At 45.2% G+C, this 20050-nt stretch overlaps 1 protein-coding gene across 1 annotated transcript in view; it reads left to right on the forward strand.

Annotated features, from left to right (window-relative positions):
* The window catches only part of GALNT6 (polypeptide N-acetylgalactosaminyltransferase 6), a 175518-nt gene that overhangs the window by 84094 nt on the left and 71374 nt on the right, over positions 1-20050 (forward strand). The window contains exon 3 of the mRNA XM_069230890.1: positions 4636-4808. Coding sequence (XP_069086991.1) covers positions 4636-4808 — 173 coding nt within the window. The remainder of the gene's footprint in view (positions 1-4635; positions 4809-20050) is intronic.

The following is a 20050-nucleotide window of genomic DNA, read 5'->3' on the forward strand; positions in this document are numbered from 1 at the left end:
TGTTGATCTCTGTTCCAGCCATGAGAGGCAGTGGGACGAAGCTGGGGGCTCTGCAGGGTGAGCCTTGTGGTGCTAGGCCTCAGCAGGGGTCACGAAACTGGACCTCAGCCCTCTGCTCCAAAGCCCTGCAGAAGCTGAGCACCGACAGTAGGGAAAGAGATACTGGCTCCGTTGAAACCATGGCTCTCCGGGGGTCTCTGCAATAAAAGAGAAAAAGTGAACGTGTGATAATAGAGAGGAGACCTAGAAATAGTGAGGGAAGAAACGCGAGCAGGCAGCAATGGCAGCCTCAAGCTCTATCCCACTAACCCAGGTTCCCGCCTCCTCATCTCATTGGCTGAAGCTTATGCTCGCCTCATTCCTGTGTAAGGATTGGTCTGGCCCGTGGCATCCGTGAGGATCAGTAAATACCGACCACTACTGCCAAATTAACATCGATCACATTTCTTTAATATTGAAGGTCGCTCTTCTCGAACTGTACCTAGCAGTAAAGATTTAATATCTGGGAGTATGACTACAACGCCCACCTGACTTGAAGTGCTAAGTTAAAATAAATAAATTAAATCGCAATAAAATGGAAGGATGCTTTGCTATCTATAAATTAAATCAGTCAATTTGCTCGCAAAAATAATAGTGACAAGGTGACAGTCTGGCGCCAAAGATGGCCACCCTACTGTTTTGTTGATGTCACTCGTGCCCTAGGTTCAATCAATGACCTCATTTAATTCCAGGTGAGGTTTATTTTATAAAAGATTCGAGGGAGCTTTGAAAGGCCGAGATTGATTTAGAAAGAAGATGGTTTAAAACCCCCCTCTAAAAGTACATTAATGGTTTTGGGCATGAGGAGAGAAGCATGCTCCATGACGCCCGTCTTCAAAAGTTGGTAAGCATTACACTTTTCTGTTGTAAAATGGTAGTTTCATTATTACCATGTTTGAAGGTTTGATGTCACCCGGTATGCGTGAGTTCTCTTTTCAGATTTCACTGTTAGGGACTTTCGAACTGTGCTTTGCCTTAGACCCTTTGTAGAGTAGACGTGGCTTAGAAATCTGCTGTGGAACAAGTCCACTTTTTAATTTATTTACTGGACTACTAATCAGAAATATTTTAAGGCATGGACACAATTAGCAATTGCCCAAGGGCCCCCCTTGTGAAGTTATCTGTCTTCTACTCTTATCTATCAAAAACTTCCTCTGTCTAACTACCTCTGACTTTCACTACCCAGTGTAATTTTTAGGAATTTCGGAATCCCAGGAAGGACCTTGGCTGTTTTTGATGAAAGTTAATGTATAATTTAATATTGTTTGAAATCATATGGGCTTGAATGAGCAGAAAATAGGTAACAGAATTTGAGTTTGCTCCTAACAAGGGACTGCAAAACATTCCTTGTCCAGGGTCCCGAAAATGTTTAAGAGTAACTCTTAGGGACATGAATTATGCTCCTGGCTTCTCTGCTTTGAGTAGAGCAATTTATTTTCCATCTCTCCAAATAGCACCACCCAGATCTGACGATGAATATATTATTAACAGCTATTGAGAAATTGTGATTTTGCGTGCTTACAGTTGTATTGCAACTAAAGGGGAAAAATGTTCATGTATCTCGTTTGGAGGAGCTGCCGTGCCAGATGTGTATGCTTTTCTTCACCTGCAACTTCCTACATGCCTCACAACCTCACATCTTTTTATGAAAGGACCACCTCTGCTCCTTCTTCATCACTTTGTTGTCAAAGCAAATTAGAAAGACAGTTGGAATTGTGACAGTGAAGACTTCACCTATTTTTTTCGTTTTTTAAAAGCAATCTTATACCTAACTAATGTGAACCAGCTCCAAACTTCCAACTCATTTCACATCACAATCATTCTTGTGCATGTGGCTTTGCAGCCCCATCAACTTGAGTCTGGTTCAGTACAGAGACTTAAATGTGTGACACCTAACCATGGTGCCAAAGTAGCCTTCCATTCCATCAAGTCCTAATTTTCCTTTTGCTGGCTCACCCTGGACACAAACTCAAGAGTAAAGCTTGGGTGCTCCAGATTCACAAATCTGAAGTTTCAGTGATGCTTCAGCTCACGAAACACAAAGTGGCAGAGTACTAAAAGAGAAGCTTTTATTGAGCTGGCCCAGTGTTGTCCTTTGCAAATAGTAGAAGAGCCAATGGAACATGGGTGGGGGGAGGGCTCACCTCAGCCCTTTTAGCTGTAAGCAGAGCCTAGAGCCAGGTGGCTGGTATCAAATCTTTTACATAATGCTTATAAGGGGAACTTGACCTTAAATTTTTTCAGGTTTGACTCTGCAGAGCTAAATACGAAATTCCCCTTCGGTGTAATTCACTATCTCTATTCTAGAGCGTTTGCTAAAGTTTTGGCATGTGTGATCCCAAAGGGTATAGTTGAAATCTGACAGGTTCTTTCTGTGATGCCCCAAAGACATTCAGTAGCAATGAATGGGGCAGGGTATTGTATGGACAGTTGAATTCCAGCCAAGCCTACAGTCTGAGTTATTCATCCTCTCACTGTACGAAGATCCCTCCACTACAAAAGCTAACTTTCACAGATGCATGATGAAAGTAGCAGGCTGGATGAAGGACAACTGTCTCAAACAACACTGAAAAAACAGAAGTCGTCATCTTTGAGAACAACACCTCGCCATGGACTGACACCTGATGATTTGCAGAGCTCGGCACACCCCCTACCCCAACACACCCCGCCTGCAACCTCTGCATCATCCTGGATAGCAAGCTATCCATGTAACAAGTCAAGGCATTCTCATCTGCTTTCACACCCTTTGCATGCTCTGCAAGATCATGGCTCCCGAAGGACAGTCACGCAAGTCTTCATCGCTTGCAGACTGGACTACGGAAACACGCTCTATGTAGGATTCACAGCACGCCTCCTGAAGATACTCCAGATAATACAGAACTCAGAGGCAAGACTTGTACTCTACCTCCTCAGAAGGACCCACATCACACCCCATCTCAAAAAACTACACTGGCTCCCGATTCAGAAGACATGCCAGCTCAAGACACTGACCCATTCCTACAAGGCCCTGCATACATTAACAAACGCCTCACCTTCCGCAAATTGACCAGACACCTCCGATCAGCTTTCCTTTCCTTCGCAGATACCCCACGGATCTGTCGAGCCAACAGCAAAGGACGCTCCTTCTCGCACCTGGCAGCCAAGGCTTGGAACAAACTCCCCCTGAACCTTAGGACCGCACTGTCACTACAGAGATTCAAACGAAAACTTAGAGACCTGGATGATCGAATTATCGTTCCTCCACGCAGCAGCATACAGCTCCAGCGCCTCCAGATCATCCCGGGTGATTTGCCACGCTCTATAAATGTTTGATTGAGTTCTGGTGCTGGTAGTAAACTGCCACAGGATGGTACATCTATAGAAATATAAGGGCACAGACTGGACTTTCTGTCATCCTCTCCAAGGAACAAGAAGGAATCTAGACAGAGGTGGGGAAGCCACATAAACATAGTGCTGGCCATTTAAGACAAAAGCTCTTAGTGGAGAGATGTACTCAACAGATGTGGTGAACAAGCTGCAGAAAGCAGTAATTTGAGTGCTTATTGAATGAGACTGAATTGTTCTGTTAGGCGGGACAAAAAGATGCTCCGGCTTTACAAAATGTTGCTGTTTCTAAAGAGCTGGATCAATTCTTCATCACCTACTGCTGCATCCCGGTGGTGAGACAGAGTGGGGATTAAAGTACAAAGTTTTATTTTGAATTTGCGCTCAACCCATGAATTCTTCTAAGTAGCGACTGCTGCTGGGACGTTATTGCCTTTTTTTCATAAACTTGTTATATGTCACACATTAATTTTTCTTCAGAGTGGCGGTGGGCTTTAGAGGCGAGGTTCCTACGGTCAAACATTATGATCAAGATTCAAAAACATTCTGCAAATGGTGTGGGGGATATTTTCAGTATTCTGTGGAGTGGTGTACCATGTTTATTCCTGATTCCTTCTGGGCGTGTCTCGTGAACCTCGAGCCTATAAAGCGAGAGGAGTCCACATGGCAAAAACAGAGCTATGTGTTTCTCTGAGCTTCCAACTGCCTGCCACAAACTACAGGCACTGCTATCCCTAGGTAAGTTTAAGGAGGAATCCGAGGCCAAAATAGTCATACAAAGGGTGTATTTCAAAGGCACTAGTTCACCTCGACGGTAAACTTGGAGCTGACAGATATTTGTAAATCAACTCAATGGTGTTAATTTTTTCGACCTTGGAAGGTCAAAAAGGATCAGAGGGCCCACTGGGATTTAAACCTGTGACCATAAGATCAAACTGATTACTGCAATGGGATGTGTGTTCAGGGATCTTCCAGACCTGCATTTATTTTTTTCTTTTGATGTTTGCATGTGCAGCGCTGAGTGGTGGATAATGATTGAAGAAGTAGTCAGGAAGCTGAAATCACTAGGTCATCTGTCTCATCAGTGAAACTGACCCAATTAAATTGCTGTAGTCCTTCTATTACACCACATCAGTGGCTTTATATACCGAAATTGGTTCACAAATTGGCTATCGACCAAAAATAATTGCTAGAATGATTTGGAAATAGCAAGGACCTGATCTACAGAATTGCCACTACTCCGTCAGTGATGTTTACTTTGTCATGTTGCAGGTGTATTGAGCAGAAATTCAAGCGCTGCCCTGCCCTCCAGACCACCAGCGTCATTATTGTATTCCACAACGAGGCCTGGTCCACGCTCCTGCGGACCGTGTACAGTGTGCTGCACTCCACCCCAGCCATCCTGCTGAAGGAAATCATTTTGGTGGATGACGCTAGTATTGATGGTGAGTTAGCGCAGTCGCCTCTGTGACTTTTAATAATGGCAGTATTCACAGGTATCTTTTCTCACTCAAGGCTCCCCTCTCTTTAAAGGGCCACACAGGGCACAAAAAAAGTTGTTTGTCCATTCATGTATCTCTAACAGTAAACATTATAGAACGTTTTTGGTGCCAGCTGGGGCTTTGAGTTATGTTGTGACGTCATTCACCACGTGACCTCTTTAACTAGTGCTTCCAAATTCTTTTGTAAGTGAAACATTTTCCGCCAGTCTCGTGCTCGATCTTAAACTCACGTTTGCTACTACAAGTTTTTGCTGTTTCGTGCAGCAAGGTACTTGCACTATTCCCCCTTGCCAGAGGCTCTGTAAGCTGCAATGTGTCTATAAGCCTCAAATGTATCTCTTTTTATTTAACAGGCACTTTTTTTCACCACGCCCTAAAGGTTACCAGTTCCAGTTGGGGGCGGCGGGGGAACATCATTATTGAATGAAGTGTTGTTAATGGACTGGGGCGGTTTAAAGAGACATATGGAATCAGTACATCAATCAAAAGGTCGTGATGGCCATTCTGGGTTCAACTAGGCAAGAGGCAGCATAACCACACTGGATAACACTAAAGAAGAGCTTCTGTCGTCCTTGGTTGAAAACCAGAACAGCCCTCATGTTCCTCAGCTTCTCAGCAGCCCATGACACAGGGGACCATAACATACTGCTGAGTAGACCCAAAGTCTGAGCAGGAATCGTTTTGATCTGCCTTTGAATGGATTTGGTCAGGGTGACCAGATTTTCAGGAGCAAAAACCGGGACAGGGCAGACATAAAAGAAGGACTAAATACATTACTCTCACTTTTATGTGGCCTGTCCCGTTTTTTTGCGTAGCTTTGTGAATGTGTGCCTATACATGTGTGTGTGTGCATGTACATATTTACATATATATATACGCACACACATAAATATATATATATATATATATATATATACACACACACACACACTTACATGACTATATATATAAAATTAGCTATGGCTTGACCTCCCAATCTGCACCCCCAACTCTCTCCCACCCACCTCTCTCAGCTCCCCACCCCGTCTCACTGCTGGGAACAGACAGGGGACTGTGTTGCCTGACAGTAACAGATAAAATAGTTTAATTATTTTATACTTTGTAGGCCTCTTTAACTTATGCTTCCCTAGATCATCTGACCTTTGTGCCAAAAACCGGGATATTTATTTAATAATCTGACCTTTTGTCCCAAAAACCGGGACGTTTATTTAAAATTAATTGAAGCGTCGGGACACCGGGACAGTACTTTAAAAACCGGGACTGTCCGGGGCAAATCTGGGACGTCTGGTCACCCTAGATTTGGTCTTTCATTCGTAATTTTATCCCACAGGTCTAACTTGGGTCAAGTGAATTGTAGCCTCGGAAAACACTGGTAGGTCCAGATCTGCCATACCAATAATGCTGCAACTCCCGGAGCATTGAGGGTGCCCCACTAAACGTGCACTGATGACTTTCAAATCACCTTTTCAGCGAGGAAAAAAAAGCCACCCACACACTCTCAAGTAAACGCTCACCCACCTGCAAGCACGCACACAGCATACTTTAAAAAGCTTTTTTTAAATAAAAAAAAAAGAGCTGCCGCTGTGTTCCAGGCAACCTCTGAGGCCAGGGGTCGCAAGAGGCAAACGCCTAAATGACGTCCGTGGGAGGGGGTGCATGACTCTGTCACACAGCTTGGGGAGGCCTTCAGATCGGGTGGAAGGGAAGTATTGTGAATTGTGGGTTCTTGTGGCATTTCTGCCCCTTTCTGGCTTCTTCCAGTAGGTCTGGCTGACAAACTCAGGTCTTAGCACAGGTAACCAAAAGCTGTATGCATTGAATCGATTTAACAGCTGGAACCTTCATATAGGCTTGTTCAAAATTGGTGTAATTAGCTTTCACTAGTTAATAAATGTTAGGGCAAATTGCGTGTACTCATGCCAAATGTGTGACACGAGAATGTATTTCACGCCAAAATAGCATGAAAAATACAAATGCTGTGTAAATAAGCAACCACTTGTGTTCTGATTGTTCGCCTTCTCCTGCTAATGCTGGCTTCATTAAAGACTTTAATTACATTTTCCCGCTGGCGTAGGGCAACTAGTGTTTACGAATCTCCTTAGTGGCATCACTAAAAATGAAAAGAAATGTATAAGTCCTTATTGTGCGAAACCCTAGTCCTGCAGCCTCCCATGTAAACCGAGTCTGCACAGCTCTTGTTGACAGTGCAGGGCTGCATGAGGAATATCCCACTCTGGCCACTGCAGGCTTCCACCAGCCACCCCACCACTCTGGGCTCCTTGAGGCTTTTCAGTACCGCCCAGGGTGCAGTGGTTAGTGTGAGAACAGAGCCCGGCTGATTTACCCCCCCCACACTCCCATTCCTGAGGAGGACCGCAAAGGGGCTGAGACTGCTAACCTTGCATTTGCTGTTGCCCGCTTAACTCTCAGCAGAATCCTGGCTCTGCTGCGCTCGACAGCACATGAAACAGACAGAGCATGTCCCCTGTGCCCTGTAGGTGGCAGTGTTTCTTACCAAAACAGGAGAGGAAACCAATGCACCAATGAGAGGCCATCTATTGAAATGACTGCTTCTTCACTAATTAAATGGCGGAACAGCGGAAGAATGTCAATGTCATTACCTAAACAACTTGCTATAGTGGGTGCCCTTTTCTCTAGTGATCTGTCAAACGCTTAGGGCTCACCAAATTACGGTCATGTGAGTTCATTGTGTAGGAGACTGGAGCCCTCCTTTTGTCTCCCAACATAACTTTACCATCATGCTCTTGAGATTTCTCAAAACCCTGTCTCCAGACTTGATCAGTAGATCAGTCTGTTGCAGGAGCCTGTGACATGCCTGAGGGGCTTCTTGCCAGAGAGCGACTTTTCCATTGAAGCTTGTTGCGGGGGCGGTTGATGACACAGCACCTTATGATGAGCTTAATTAAGTTAGAAAACAGTTATTGTGTGGGGAATGATACTCGGTGAAAGCAAATATGTTTAAATCCAAACATAAAGGAGGGACGCTTGAAAACTTCTGGTGGACCCAATTGTGATGGATCATTTTATGATCAGTCGAGAGCCCAGTTTGATTCACACAGTTCATCAGAGGTCTCTGATACAACTAGTGGCCAACAAGCTGCATGTTCTGTGAGACAGGGTTGAGTGGATGCCCAGACATCATCAGCAGCTCCAGCCGTCCAGCTCACTTTTGAACTGCTCTTCGCTGCAGGTGAAGCTGGAGTCGGCAGCTCTTCCCCTAACAGAGCTACCTTTGAGTTTTTTTTGGCAATGTTTGCCTACTGCAGCTCCAACTCATTTCGGCCAGATTAGAGCTATCTAGTTTCCGTGGAACAGTGAGCCTGTGAGAATGGGGCTGTATTCAAGCCGTCCTCTCGACCTACCAGCTTGTGCCTGAAAAATGCTCTCCATTGTCTCCGCTGTCCCATGGTGACCTTTGTTGTGTCTTTAGTTAACGCTGGAGAAGGAAGGCTGGTTTTTTTTGTGCTGCAGGAGAGTGGCTGCTCTTGAGTATGTGGCACCCGAGTACCCCACTAATACCTACTCTTGGAAAGATATGCGTATACATTAAGGTCATTGCACATAGCCCTCAGTTATGGATAGCCAGGGGAAGCAGCTGCTTCGCCGGCCTTGCCTCTTGTTCACCCTAACGCTGCGTATATGGTTTCGTGGGTCATGGTGATTGCGCCAAGAGCAGACAGTAGGCTCTCTTTACCTTCTGAGGTTTCTACCCTTGCCATTTCCCTTGCTGCTCTGTAGGGGACAAGAGGTGACTCCAGTGGTATTGCTGGTGCACAGCCTTCTGTTAATTGCAGTGCCCATGTGCTGCGCTTACCAGTATGTGAGGTATTGGGGGCTCCCCCTGCCCGGGCCAGCCGCAGCTCATTCTTTGGGGCTGAGAGGCCTCGCCCCCCAACCTTTTGCCCCTCAAAGTATCTGTCAGGCTGAGCAAAGGGCCGCATGACAGCCACACTTTGTTTTCAGGTCAGGCATTCAGGAGCTAGACGTGCGCTATTCGCGCAGGAACCCGGCTGCCTTAGCTGAACTTTACTGGGGTAAAGAAGTTACAGCCCTAAGGGAGTGACCTCTTCAGTCTAGCAAAGGTGCCTTGAGGCCCTCCCCCTCATGACGAGGGGGAACGTGCTTCGGACTTAGGCGTTTCAATTTTAAGCTCTGAAGTGCCCAGGGCCGAATGTCAATCAGTGACATCTCATCACAGAGTTGGGTGAGGTCAGCAGTCTCACTGACACAGTCCCACTCTGTGACGAGTTGCGACTGCTGCCTTCCTTCATTGGCTGACCTTAGGTTAGCCAGTGAGGGAAGGCAGCAGTCCCAACCCTCCTGGGACCTCCGAGGAAGAGCTGAAGATGAATATATATATATATTTTTTTTAAATGAATGTTTGGTGCGTGCGTGTATGTTTGAATATTTGATAATGAGTGTTGTGAATGGATGTGTGTGTGTGTCAAATGAATGAGTGTGTGTGCCTATGTGTTCCACCCGCCCCACTACCTCCTAACACTACTGTCCGCCACTGGTCAGGGCATTACCCTTTCAGGCTGGCATAAGAGGGTGAGGACATGTCTCCGAGCTAGACTCTGCTCTCCTTTCGTAGCTGAGGTACTGCTTTCAGAGGACAAGCGTTGCTTAAGCAAGTTCCAAGGGTTGGAAAAGGAATAGAGTTTAACCACCGGTTGGTTGTTTTGTCTGTCATACCGTTCTAGAAGCATGTAACAAAGCTGCCTATGTAGGAGCATGTAGTGGCATAGTAAGGTGACAATTGCCATTAAAGAAGCAAAAAAATTGACCTGCCATCCTCGTTATGATAAAAAAAATGGGGTAATAATTTGGGTCCAATGTGCTATCGCACACCCGAGTTCCCCCTGCTACTGAAACTTTATTCTAAATAAAAAGCTATGCCTCTAGGGGGATGGCTTTGACAAGTCCCTTTCACTGTGACCTAGCCTGTGGTAGCCTTCCTGTCACATTAAATAGCAATTTAGAACTATGTCGTGGTCGTGATATTTACAGACTAATTACAGGACGTTGTATTTAGTAAAATGAAGTTGCATGTCACATTGACAGATGTCCTTGTATGTTAGACTGTTTACTTAGCACCATGACTTTACACGTCTCTTGGCAGACTTTCTCCTAGTCTGTCCATTTGGCACAAAGACATTGACCTTTCACATTGGCAGACTCCCCACTAGCCCGTCTATTTAGTAATTTACTTTCGCGGAGAATTTCCGGCGGGCTATGAGCCGCGCATATTTCTAACCTTGATCTCAGAATGTCATCTTTTGACAGGACTGCCAATTTAGCGCCACAACTTTCACATGACACATTTGGCATGCTCCCAAGCACCATTTCATGCGGGCACTTTAGCTGTTTCTATTAGAAGAATTCCTACAAGACTGTGCGTTTGGCACCCTGACGTTGCCATGACATTAGACAACTGACCCCTTAACATCATTGCTCAGGGCATGCAAATTGTGCACAACTGGGGAAAAAACATATTTGCACAGGAACGAAATAATGGCGCCAACAGATGTGCGGTTGTTACTTTGTAGCACACTTCTGTCAGTGTCATGGCCCGATAATTGTGAGTATGTTTGCCGAACAAGGCAAATGGCTAATTAATTAAACACTTATTGACTGGGAATTTTACTTTTTAATGAAGAAGTACTCCCCGTGAATAGCTTTTGCTATAGTAAACGCAGCCAATATGGTGATTTTGTGAAGAATAAAATATGGCGGAAACTAATTTTGCCCATAAACTGTGTTAGATTTCCTTTTTATGTAAACACAGAAAACGTGTTTTTCCAAGTGTAGGCATCATTCCCTCAGACACAAGCAGCAATACAATATTCATAATAGAATTTACTCCATTATGTTCAGCTGTGACAACTAAATGATCAGGGACCCCATGCCTTTGACACGTTTAGTAATTTATGGAATCTGTGGAATCCCCGATACCCCGGTCAGATTTATGGCCAGGTAAATTAAATTGCCATCGTTGGTGTTCAAATTTGCACTTGGATTCTGTGTAGTGGCCTCCAGTCCTGGTGAAGGGACCATCGGAATAGTCTAATGTTGAAAAAGTTCCCGTTTAAGGGAAATAATCTAGTCCGTCACTTGCATTGGGTGCTGGTGCTGCATATGGGAGGGCAGCCCTGACAGCCGGGCGAAGGGCTCTCAAGGGCCTGCTTCTGTTCCTTTCAAGCTTCGGACGGCAGGTGCGTCCTGGATGTTATGGAATAAAACAGGATCTCTCTTTGGCATGTAGCCTGGTGCTCATTTCTGCTGTACCCTGTGTCCTTTCCTACAAAGACGACGGGCCCACGGAGCATGACCTACAAATGTTTATTCAGGATACATAACTGCAATGCACGGGTGAAGCGCGTGCCATGCTGGAAAAAAAATACTCCAGGAACCCATACATTGGGGGTCACGGTGTGGCACAGGAAAGGAGGTGGAGGCCTGAGGGGCAGAACTTGAAAAGCAGAGTTTGACAGTCTACTTATACATTTTAGAAAAAATCTACTGCAAAGAAATTGGTAATAAGGACATATGCGACCGTAAATCTGTTCTAAGTAGCTTCATTGGTCACAAAGAATGCATTTTAAAATTGTTTACATAATTAGACACCTGCTGCAGAGGGCCTGGCAATTATGAACGAATTGTACTTCGGGCAAGATACCTCTAGTTCTTAAAACAGTTCTGGGAGACTTCCGTGTCTCATCTAGTCAGATTTTTGACTCACCGTGTAGCATAGAGGGGAATGCCCGCACTTCGTGTAACATGCACATCAGACTTGTATTTTATTTATACTGTTAAGTAGGTTATTGCCTTTGACGCTGGGATCATCTTGTCACTTCCAGTTCATTAGTTGCATCTATTTATTGGCATCGATGAGGTGCGTGCAAACCTTAAGCCTTGGGCTTAAACCCTTATTGTATTTTTTCTCAATCTTTTGTTATTCTAAGATTGCAGAGAAGAAATCCCCCTCACCGCTTACAGGTTTGCAGAAAACATGCAGGCACTGTGCAATATGCCCCTGTCTCCGCAAACGACACCAGGACAAATCCAGCATGTTTCCACAGGCGCCAAAGAGCTGCATGAACCGGGATCCGGCAGGAAGCCCCTGCTATCCAGCACTGGGGCAGGAACAACCAGGTGCTCCTCCGCCTGTCCACGGTGCTCATTCAAACAGCTATCCATTAACGCCACAACATTCCCATTCCAAGTGGACATCACCGATCGCACTCCAAGCATCCGTGCGCCGCGTCCTCACACGGTACCCCCTGTCCCGCGCCCTTCCGTAACCTCCTGTGTAGTACAGAGGACACATAGGTTACCACTGGCTTCTATTGGGGCGAGTTCAGCTCTACCCGTAGCACTTAGCATCATTGTTTCCCAGGCCATTGCGGATACAACCTGTGGTCCAACCCAGCTTTTTCAATGACCTTGACATCCATAAGGTTAGAACAGGTTTAATATTCTTTTCGGCCGAGTAACATTTCTTCACAACACTTAGAAAGTGAATAGAAAACAAAAGCAACTGAAAACAGCAAAATAATGTCTCTGATGTTATAACGTTTAAAATAGGTTGCTGAGCCATTGTGTTTTTAAAGGACATTCCTTTGAATGGTAGATGAACACGTAGGAGTACGGGGGTCCCCCTAGTAACCAAGGTGAATGGATATAAAATAAACGACGCGTAGTGGGAGTAGGCCTGGTTTCCATCTCATCAACAAGGCTGTTGTCTCTGTACCCACATGCATTGCTAAATGTGTCATGCAGTAAGTGCAGTGCCAAAGTTAGAATAGTTGGGGTGCCGAATACCAAGACTGGGGACTTTTAATTCCACTTGATGTCTCTTTCCTCTACCACTAGACCCTCCTGCACCTTTAACTCACTCGTCCACTCTTTTTCATCCTGCTTTCTCCCTTGCTCACGGTTTTCTCGGCTTTATTTTCCTTTCTTCCCCTCCCTTGAGTAGTTTTCTGCCTGATGCTCTGAGTGAAAGTCTGATGGGGGGCGTGGGTGGGAAATAATTGACAGCCCCCAAAACTGAGTGCTGGTGGGCCCCACCTGCAACCACTGGCTCAAATGAAGCATGGCTCCTATGTAAGAGAAACCATGATTTTTCGAACCTAAAAGAACGCACTCGCACAGACACTCGCCTCTGAGGCTGCCCCGGAGGTGAGTGTCTGTGCGAGTGCGATCTTTTAGTTTCACGTTCTGGACGATAGTTCTGGTCTTTAGATAGACACAGAGAGCTTTCCATCATCGGCGATATGTGATGCACTAAATCTGTGATGTTAGTGCGATTCCCAAACTCTAATTTACTGGCAGATGCAGATCAATGGGTCGTACTGGTCTGGTTCAATCACTGAACAGCCAGTCGGCTGGTAAACCTCTGGCCTGGTGTCATAGTGACATTCACTCCACTTTATGTAGATCAGGGTTTGTCACTAGATTTCTCTGCCAGGGACTGCTGTGCAGGGCATGCTGTGCAGGGCAGGGAGATAATACAATAACCCAGAGGCATGGGGAGACAACATCCCCAAACTACTGCTTTGTTTATTGAAAAAAACATGATGGCTACTCAGCAAAGTTCAGTGACTTCGGTAGAGCCACCGCACTGGCGACTACAATGGAGCCACAACAATCCCCGTCTGGTAGGCAGGTCTGCCAGGAAAGCAGGGGCTACGTGGTGGGCCGACTGGTGCCCGCTAGGCTCTAAATGAGTCTGCCTTTTAAGCAATGCTATGTGTTGTGCACCATAACCTACGAGTGGGTTTAAGTGGATTACTGATGCCTGATGATCCTCTTCTAGGCCAATCAAAGGGTTCTGTAAAGTCAGTCACCGCAGCACGGGCTCTCGTCATGGGTCTGAACCCTGCCATAGAGTGGCTTCTGTTCCACAGATTTGTGGCGCTGTCGTTAGATCTCTTATTTGATTGGGCAAGGAGATTTGACAGTATTCTCTAATTCAGGATCAGCCATTGGTTTAATTGAAGAGGGGCGGTAATATTGCCTGAGAAAAACTTTCGGATGCTGTTGTCTCAGCCTTGGAAGCAGTTACTTGGTCTGTGATGTGAAGCATACGATGCAGGCCAAGACTCCAGAGGCGATTTTGAGACTTAAGCTCCGTCTGACAGTTTCTCAACCCTCCGCTGTTTGTAAATGGTTTGAAGGTGGCATCCAAAGGCGGTTCAGAAATTGGCAGATGGGAATTCTGAAGATTCCTATTCTCTCGATTCTTATTTTTTTATTTTATTTTACATTCAAATAAGAGGTTTCAAAGTGTTGTTGCATTCTAGATTGCTTAGCTCGTAGAAGGTGTTACACATGTCAAGCACTTAGCATAAGCGCATTGTGTTATTTTTCTTTGAGAGCTCTGTAGGGTATTTTCCTGCCTAGTTTGCATCCCATCGAATCTGCATCATTATGGGAGCTTTACCCCATAAATTTGAACTTCCTTATAATCCTTGTCTTATTAGGTAGTGCCTCACAGAACGATTCATTATTCACTTTCATTCAATGTTTTGATAGCAGGGACAGTGTCCTGCGTTCTGGATACCTTACCATTTTTTTTTTTAATAGAGCCTTTACCCATTTCTAAGTGCTGTAAATAAAAGACGTGTCTAACCCACCCCCGTCAATGGTATTCAATCTACTTCGGCAGGATGAAAGGCCGAGTCTCTTATCTGGGTTCAAACTCAGGACCATTAGATCGTGGCAGACATCAGTAGAGAGTCTTCACTGACCCATCTTGCAGGTACAATGTTTATCAGCAGTCTCCTGGTTATTTAATGTTGGTTGCACTTTCTGAACCACTTTGCATGTGTTTAAGTGTTTTACTGGCTCTGTCTTCTCTAACCTGGGCGGGGAAGCTGTGTGTTAAGTTGCCTGTGCTAGGCGTCGTGTGATCGTGGGAACGTGATCAGTGAGTGGTCTATCGCGGGAAAGAACTGTGAGTTCACTGCTTGTGCATGAGAGCTCTACAGCGACCGACCCCAGTCCTTCTGCTTGTTTCTTTTGGTGAATGTCTTATCTTGAGAAATAGGTGCATCCCATACCTTGAGCGGGTTATTTGTGGACCAAGTTTCTGAAATGCTTACAGGAGGGCATACGTTTCTCCTGCTTAAGCCAAGTATGTCTAGTGAGTATATTTTGTGACTGTGCTGATCAAACTGATCTCGGTATGTAGATCAATTTCATTTCCTGATGGGGTTCCAGAAGTTGTGTCCGTTAGACTCTAATTTAACTTTCTTTCCTGAGCCACACAGTCTGGACAGTTTTGCAGCAGAAAGTTTTCATTTTGACATTAACCTATTCCTGGTGTAGTTATGAACACTGCCAGCTATGAGCAAAGACAGGTGTATGAAATCCACCTTTTCTGTGTGTTTACCCTTTATTGTTCACCTTTTGCTGGGCCCTACATTTTTTGCTGGCTTTGGTACTCTGCACTTTAACCATCCTAACCAGTGTTGTTGTCCCAGTACTCCTCCTTTCAACATGACGAAATAGGTATACTTCTAAATAGTATATTTAACTAACCTATAAATTCCTAACGCTATTTTTAACTGTGGCAGGACATCTGTCCTATGTAGTAAGAAACAGAGTACAGAGTAAAATCTAATACTATATCTCTGGAATGGGACTAGATGGGAAAGCAATTAAATCACTATTTTAATAGCAAAAATCCAATTGAATTGTGGTCAGATTTTTAATTAACTTTAAGACAAAATAATTTTAGAAAGTCAATTTCCCTGCCTAAAGTTGATGGATGCTACATTTCCATTTGATCTCCCACTTCTGCCAGCCATTAATTTTCATTTGAATACCACTGATTGGCAATTGAAAGGTGAGAAGTGCTTCCCTGGAGAAAACAATAGGCTGACCTTAATGGGTGAGATGACTCCTCAGAACCTGAGAGACTATGCTAGATGGGGCTTTGAGCACCCTTTTTGATATAATAGTCTCAAATCCTGCTTGACAGATCTGATGGGTTTTTACATATGACACTGCATGCACATTTGAAAGGGACAGAAAACAAAATGCCAAAACAAATTTTGTGTATTGACAGTCTGGTTGCTCGAAAACTGTGCTTTGTCATACAAGACTTCTATTTCTGTGTTTATTGGGGGTACACTAGCTGCTTCAAACTGGATTCTTGTGTTAGATGGGGGAGGACACTAGCGTTACCATAGTAAACATCCAAAACACACCCCCAGCCCACAGAACCCAAATTTAACAAGGACAAGACTTCTGCCATCTTAAAAATGTCCGAAGTGGGTAGTGTTGGCCTCAGGAACTTTTACCCCATTGATTAGGGCATTACCCTCTAAGTTATCCCTGGCATATATGTGGTATCTCCAGGCACCCACTCAGGATAAATCTTGGACCTGTGGAAGATCAGAACACTCCAGGACCTGAGGAACATCGGAAGAGGACAGGACCTGAGAAGATCCCTAAGGGATTGGTCCTACTTCCCCTTTTACCAGGACAAAAAAATGGATTACAAGGGTCATGAGGCTACCCTCCTTTAATCAACAGTGACACAACAAGCTACAAGAGGCCTTTTCCTGCATCTGATCAGTGGGAACTGGGCCTGGACTGGACCCTGCTGTTTGGCCTCTGCTTGGTCCACTTTAAGTCTCTAAGAGTCTCCCCTGAAGTTCTGGGGCTTTAGAAGAGCCGGCTTCTGGTGGACTGGGATTAAAGGACTAAAGTCAGAATTGACTGGGATGAATATGGTGTGCTGACTTCTGTTTCTAGAATTTTTGATTCTACTGTGGATGCATTTAGGAGTAGTAAGGAGAAAGGCTGTTTTGTGGGAATGAAACACATATGACATAAGTAGGGTCCCTGGAATTATGTCTCATAGAGGACAAAGGTATATGGCAGGGTTGAGTAAATTGTGCGCCAGACATTGCCGGATAGTGTTATTTAGCTCTTTTTTAATATTCATTAATATTGTCGGTGCAAGTATTTTCCTCCATTACTTTGAGTTTAGTATGAGAATGCAGCAGTCAGCAACTGAAGGGTGATCAGTTACCTGTTGGAAAGAGTCTAGCGCTGAGCCATACCAAGTCTGGCACATTGTTGTTAGTAACGTATTAACTAGAAACAAATTTGTTTGGTCGAAATCTGCAAATTATGCCTATTGATGGATCCTGTTCAAATTATTTAGATCCGTAATTAAGTAGAAAATTCCACTTCCAGTGGCCAATGAACAGTGGCAGGCATTGACAAAGCTGGAGATGAAGGGATCCCCACCTTCGAAAGGGATCCGCCCTATCAGGTTCTGAATTGCGAAATCGCATCCCATTGGGGAGCCCGGACGCCCAGAGCAATGCATTTAGGAGCACTAGTTTTTGTGTTTGAAAATCACCTCTGACACATTCCTCGCTGCTAAGCAAGCGCCTTGGGGCTCCGCTAATAATAGCAGGTCGTGCGAGGGAGGCTGAGCCCAGGAATCCTGCTTAACCAGTTAGAGAAGCTTTTGGGAAAATAAGCACTCTTCCCAACCTTTAAAACTGTTACAAACTATTGAAAATGACGTCACCGGAGGCGTGACTTCTTGTTAGCTTTTGGATGAGTAGGTAAAACGGAATGTCTGTTTTACAACGTCTGATGTAGGAGGCGAGATTGTCTGCGATGACACCAGACTGAAACATTACAGGATCCTTGAACAAGGAGATTTGATCAAATTGTGTGAGCAAATCACTCCAAGTGAAAGGTGAAATTGCAACTCTCTTCTCGGGTCTCCTGTCAGCATCTCACCCACATCTCTTGTTCCTAAATCCACCGTATTATTTCACCACTGGCGTCGGGTTAATTAATAGATTATAAGTGTATATTCCACGTTAAAACCTAAATTTAAGCAACATTATAGGTACTCCCAAAACCAGAAAATCACAAAAAATGTAATTAATACATAACTATAAGGCGCCGTGTGCGCTCTCATGGCCTCCCATGGGAAACAAGCATAGCTGGCTACTATATGGCCACAGAGTTTATACAGCGGGGAAAGGCAGTTCCCCTCACATGTGACTGATATCCTTACGGCCAGTATATGGCAATTTCTGACTGAAGTGCCAATGTCTGCAACCAGATGTGAGTGACATATTGTTAATAAAGACCTCAGCAGTTACGGACGCAAGCCACAGATTTCCTTTCAGCACCTTAAATGTACTTATAAGGCAACAGAAACGCCAACATTTTCATACATGTATACAGAAAAGGTTGTAATTGGCCCCATCAGTACACCGAGTACCTCATGGATGATGCTTGTGTTGTAGCAATGAGACGTGATCTGTGATGTCATGAATGATTTCATTTCACTTGTCATGAACTCATGTACAGTGATTTGCAGTGTTCTGGACGGGTGAGGCTTGTAGTGTGGCTAACTGGGGTTCAGTGGATTGGAGGCTATGGATCACAGCCGGGTAAACATGAGGTTCCTTCAAGTTTAGTTTTTTTCAAGTAAAACCTTTTACTGCATTGATCAGTTACTGGCCTAGGTAGAAAAGAATATTTTTTTTCCCTTCATTGAATTCTTTAGGAGTGGTAATCTTCGCCTGCACCTTGGTCACCTTTATCCCTCCTGCCCAGAACTGAAAGGATAGAGTATTCAGCCTTAAACTCTGTCCAGTCTCCCCGGCTCTAGAGTCTGCTGGTTAGGTCCTTTAACACTGGTTATGGCCTGCAGTCGTGCCCTGTTGAACCTCCCTTGCCCTCTGTGCCCGTTGAACCTCCCGTGCCCTCTGTGCCCGTTGAACATAGGGTTTGACTGTGCCCGGAGGCATTCAGCCAGATGCTGTGCCCAGAACCTCCGCCATCCATGTCCGCAGAGCACAGCGTGCTGTCGAGCTTAGTAGGAACAGGATGTGGCTTTTAGCATCACTGTGCTTGGTGCACATGCCCAATTGCCTGCTTGGCATAGAACATGGTTTTGGCCTCTGTTAGAACAACTTTCGTAAGTTATCAGGCAAGCAGGAGTCACTGGGCCCAACAGTGGGGGTTGAGACCTTCTAATTCCGATGTTCCGGGGCCCGGCCAACTATGGGTTCCCAGCAACTGGGCCAGGTACCCCTTTCGCACTTGGCTGTCAATGCTAGTGCGAGTCGAGCAGCCCAAGATTTCTCGGGGGAGCTAGGTGTAGGGGAAACACAGGCTCACAGCTGAATGTATGTTCAGCAACCCCAACCAAATATTCGATTTATTAAAATAAAAATAAAAAATAGTAGCATTTATATACACACAAAGTGAAGTATGATTCAAACTAAATAATGCACTTTATTAAGGCCTGTATTCTAGCACTGTCCATGAGCAAGGGCAGCAGTGTCCCGCTCTTCTAGCTATGGGCTGGGGTTTTTCACATTTTCTTGCAGCAACATCCAAGTTAGGTCACGCTGGAGAATGAGTCTTGGAAGTTATGCAGTGGCTATTCAAAGTTCAAAGTGTCAAGGGGCCTTTGGTGCTTGTCAGAGCAATTTCCCCCAAGCCCCCCCACAAAGATGCGGTAATTCACAGTGCAATCTTACCTGCTGCTGGAGATGTGATGGAAGGCCCAGTAGTGTTTAGCGGCCATGGGAGCAGTAGTCTTGTTGTTACTGGCATAGGGTCTGGACCTCCACAGCGTTCCTCCTTTGTCATAGTAAATACAGTCCGTCTCTGATGACAGACCTGAGGTTGCTACTTGAGTTCTGATGACAACGTAGCAGCCCTGAGTTCACTGTTGCATGCTGTTTAGAGTCATCGACCCACTGCTGCCTCCGCATTCACCCCACCTGGCACACAGGGGTTGCGCTCCACTCACTCAGACGTTCCTTTTCAGGTCACAACACTGCACGGGGTGACAGCCCTATCTTTACACCAGTGCTGCATTGGTGTGACAGCCCTTAATATTCACCGCGTCCCTACCTGGCATATTGGGGCCATGAGCCACGCACTTAAGGCAACAGCCTTCTTTGTCGCCACACTGCTCCAGGGCGACAGCCCTTAAAATTCACCGTAGCCCCCACCTGGCATATGGAGGTCGTGACCTACTCACTTAATTTTGGTGTCCCTCTTCGGGTCACAACACTGCACAAGATGACAGCCTATTTTTCAACACATAGCTGCACCAGGGCGTGGTCGCTTTAGATTGACTTCAGCCCCCACCTGGC

Source organism: Pleurodeles waltl, chromosome 4_2, assembly GCF_031143425.1.
Source record: "Pleurodeles waltl isolate 20211129_DDA chromosome 4_2, aPleWal1.hap1.20221129, whole genome shotgun sequence".
Lineage (NCBI taxonomy): Eukaryota > Metazoa > Chordata > Amphibia > Caudata > Salamandridae > Pleurodeles > Pleurodeles waltl.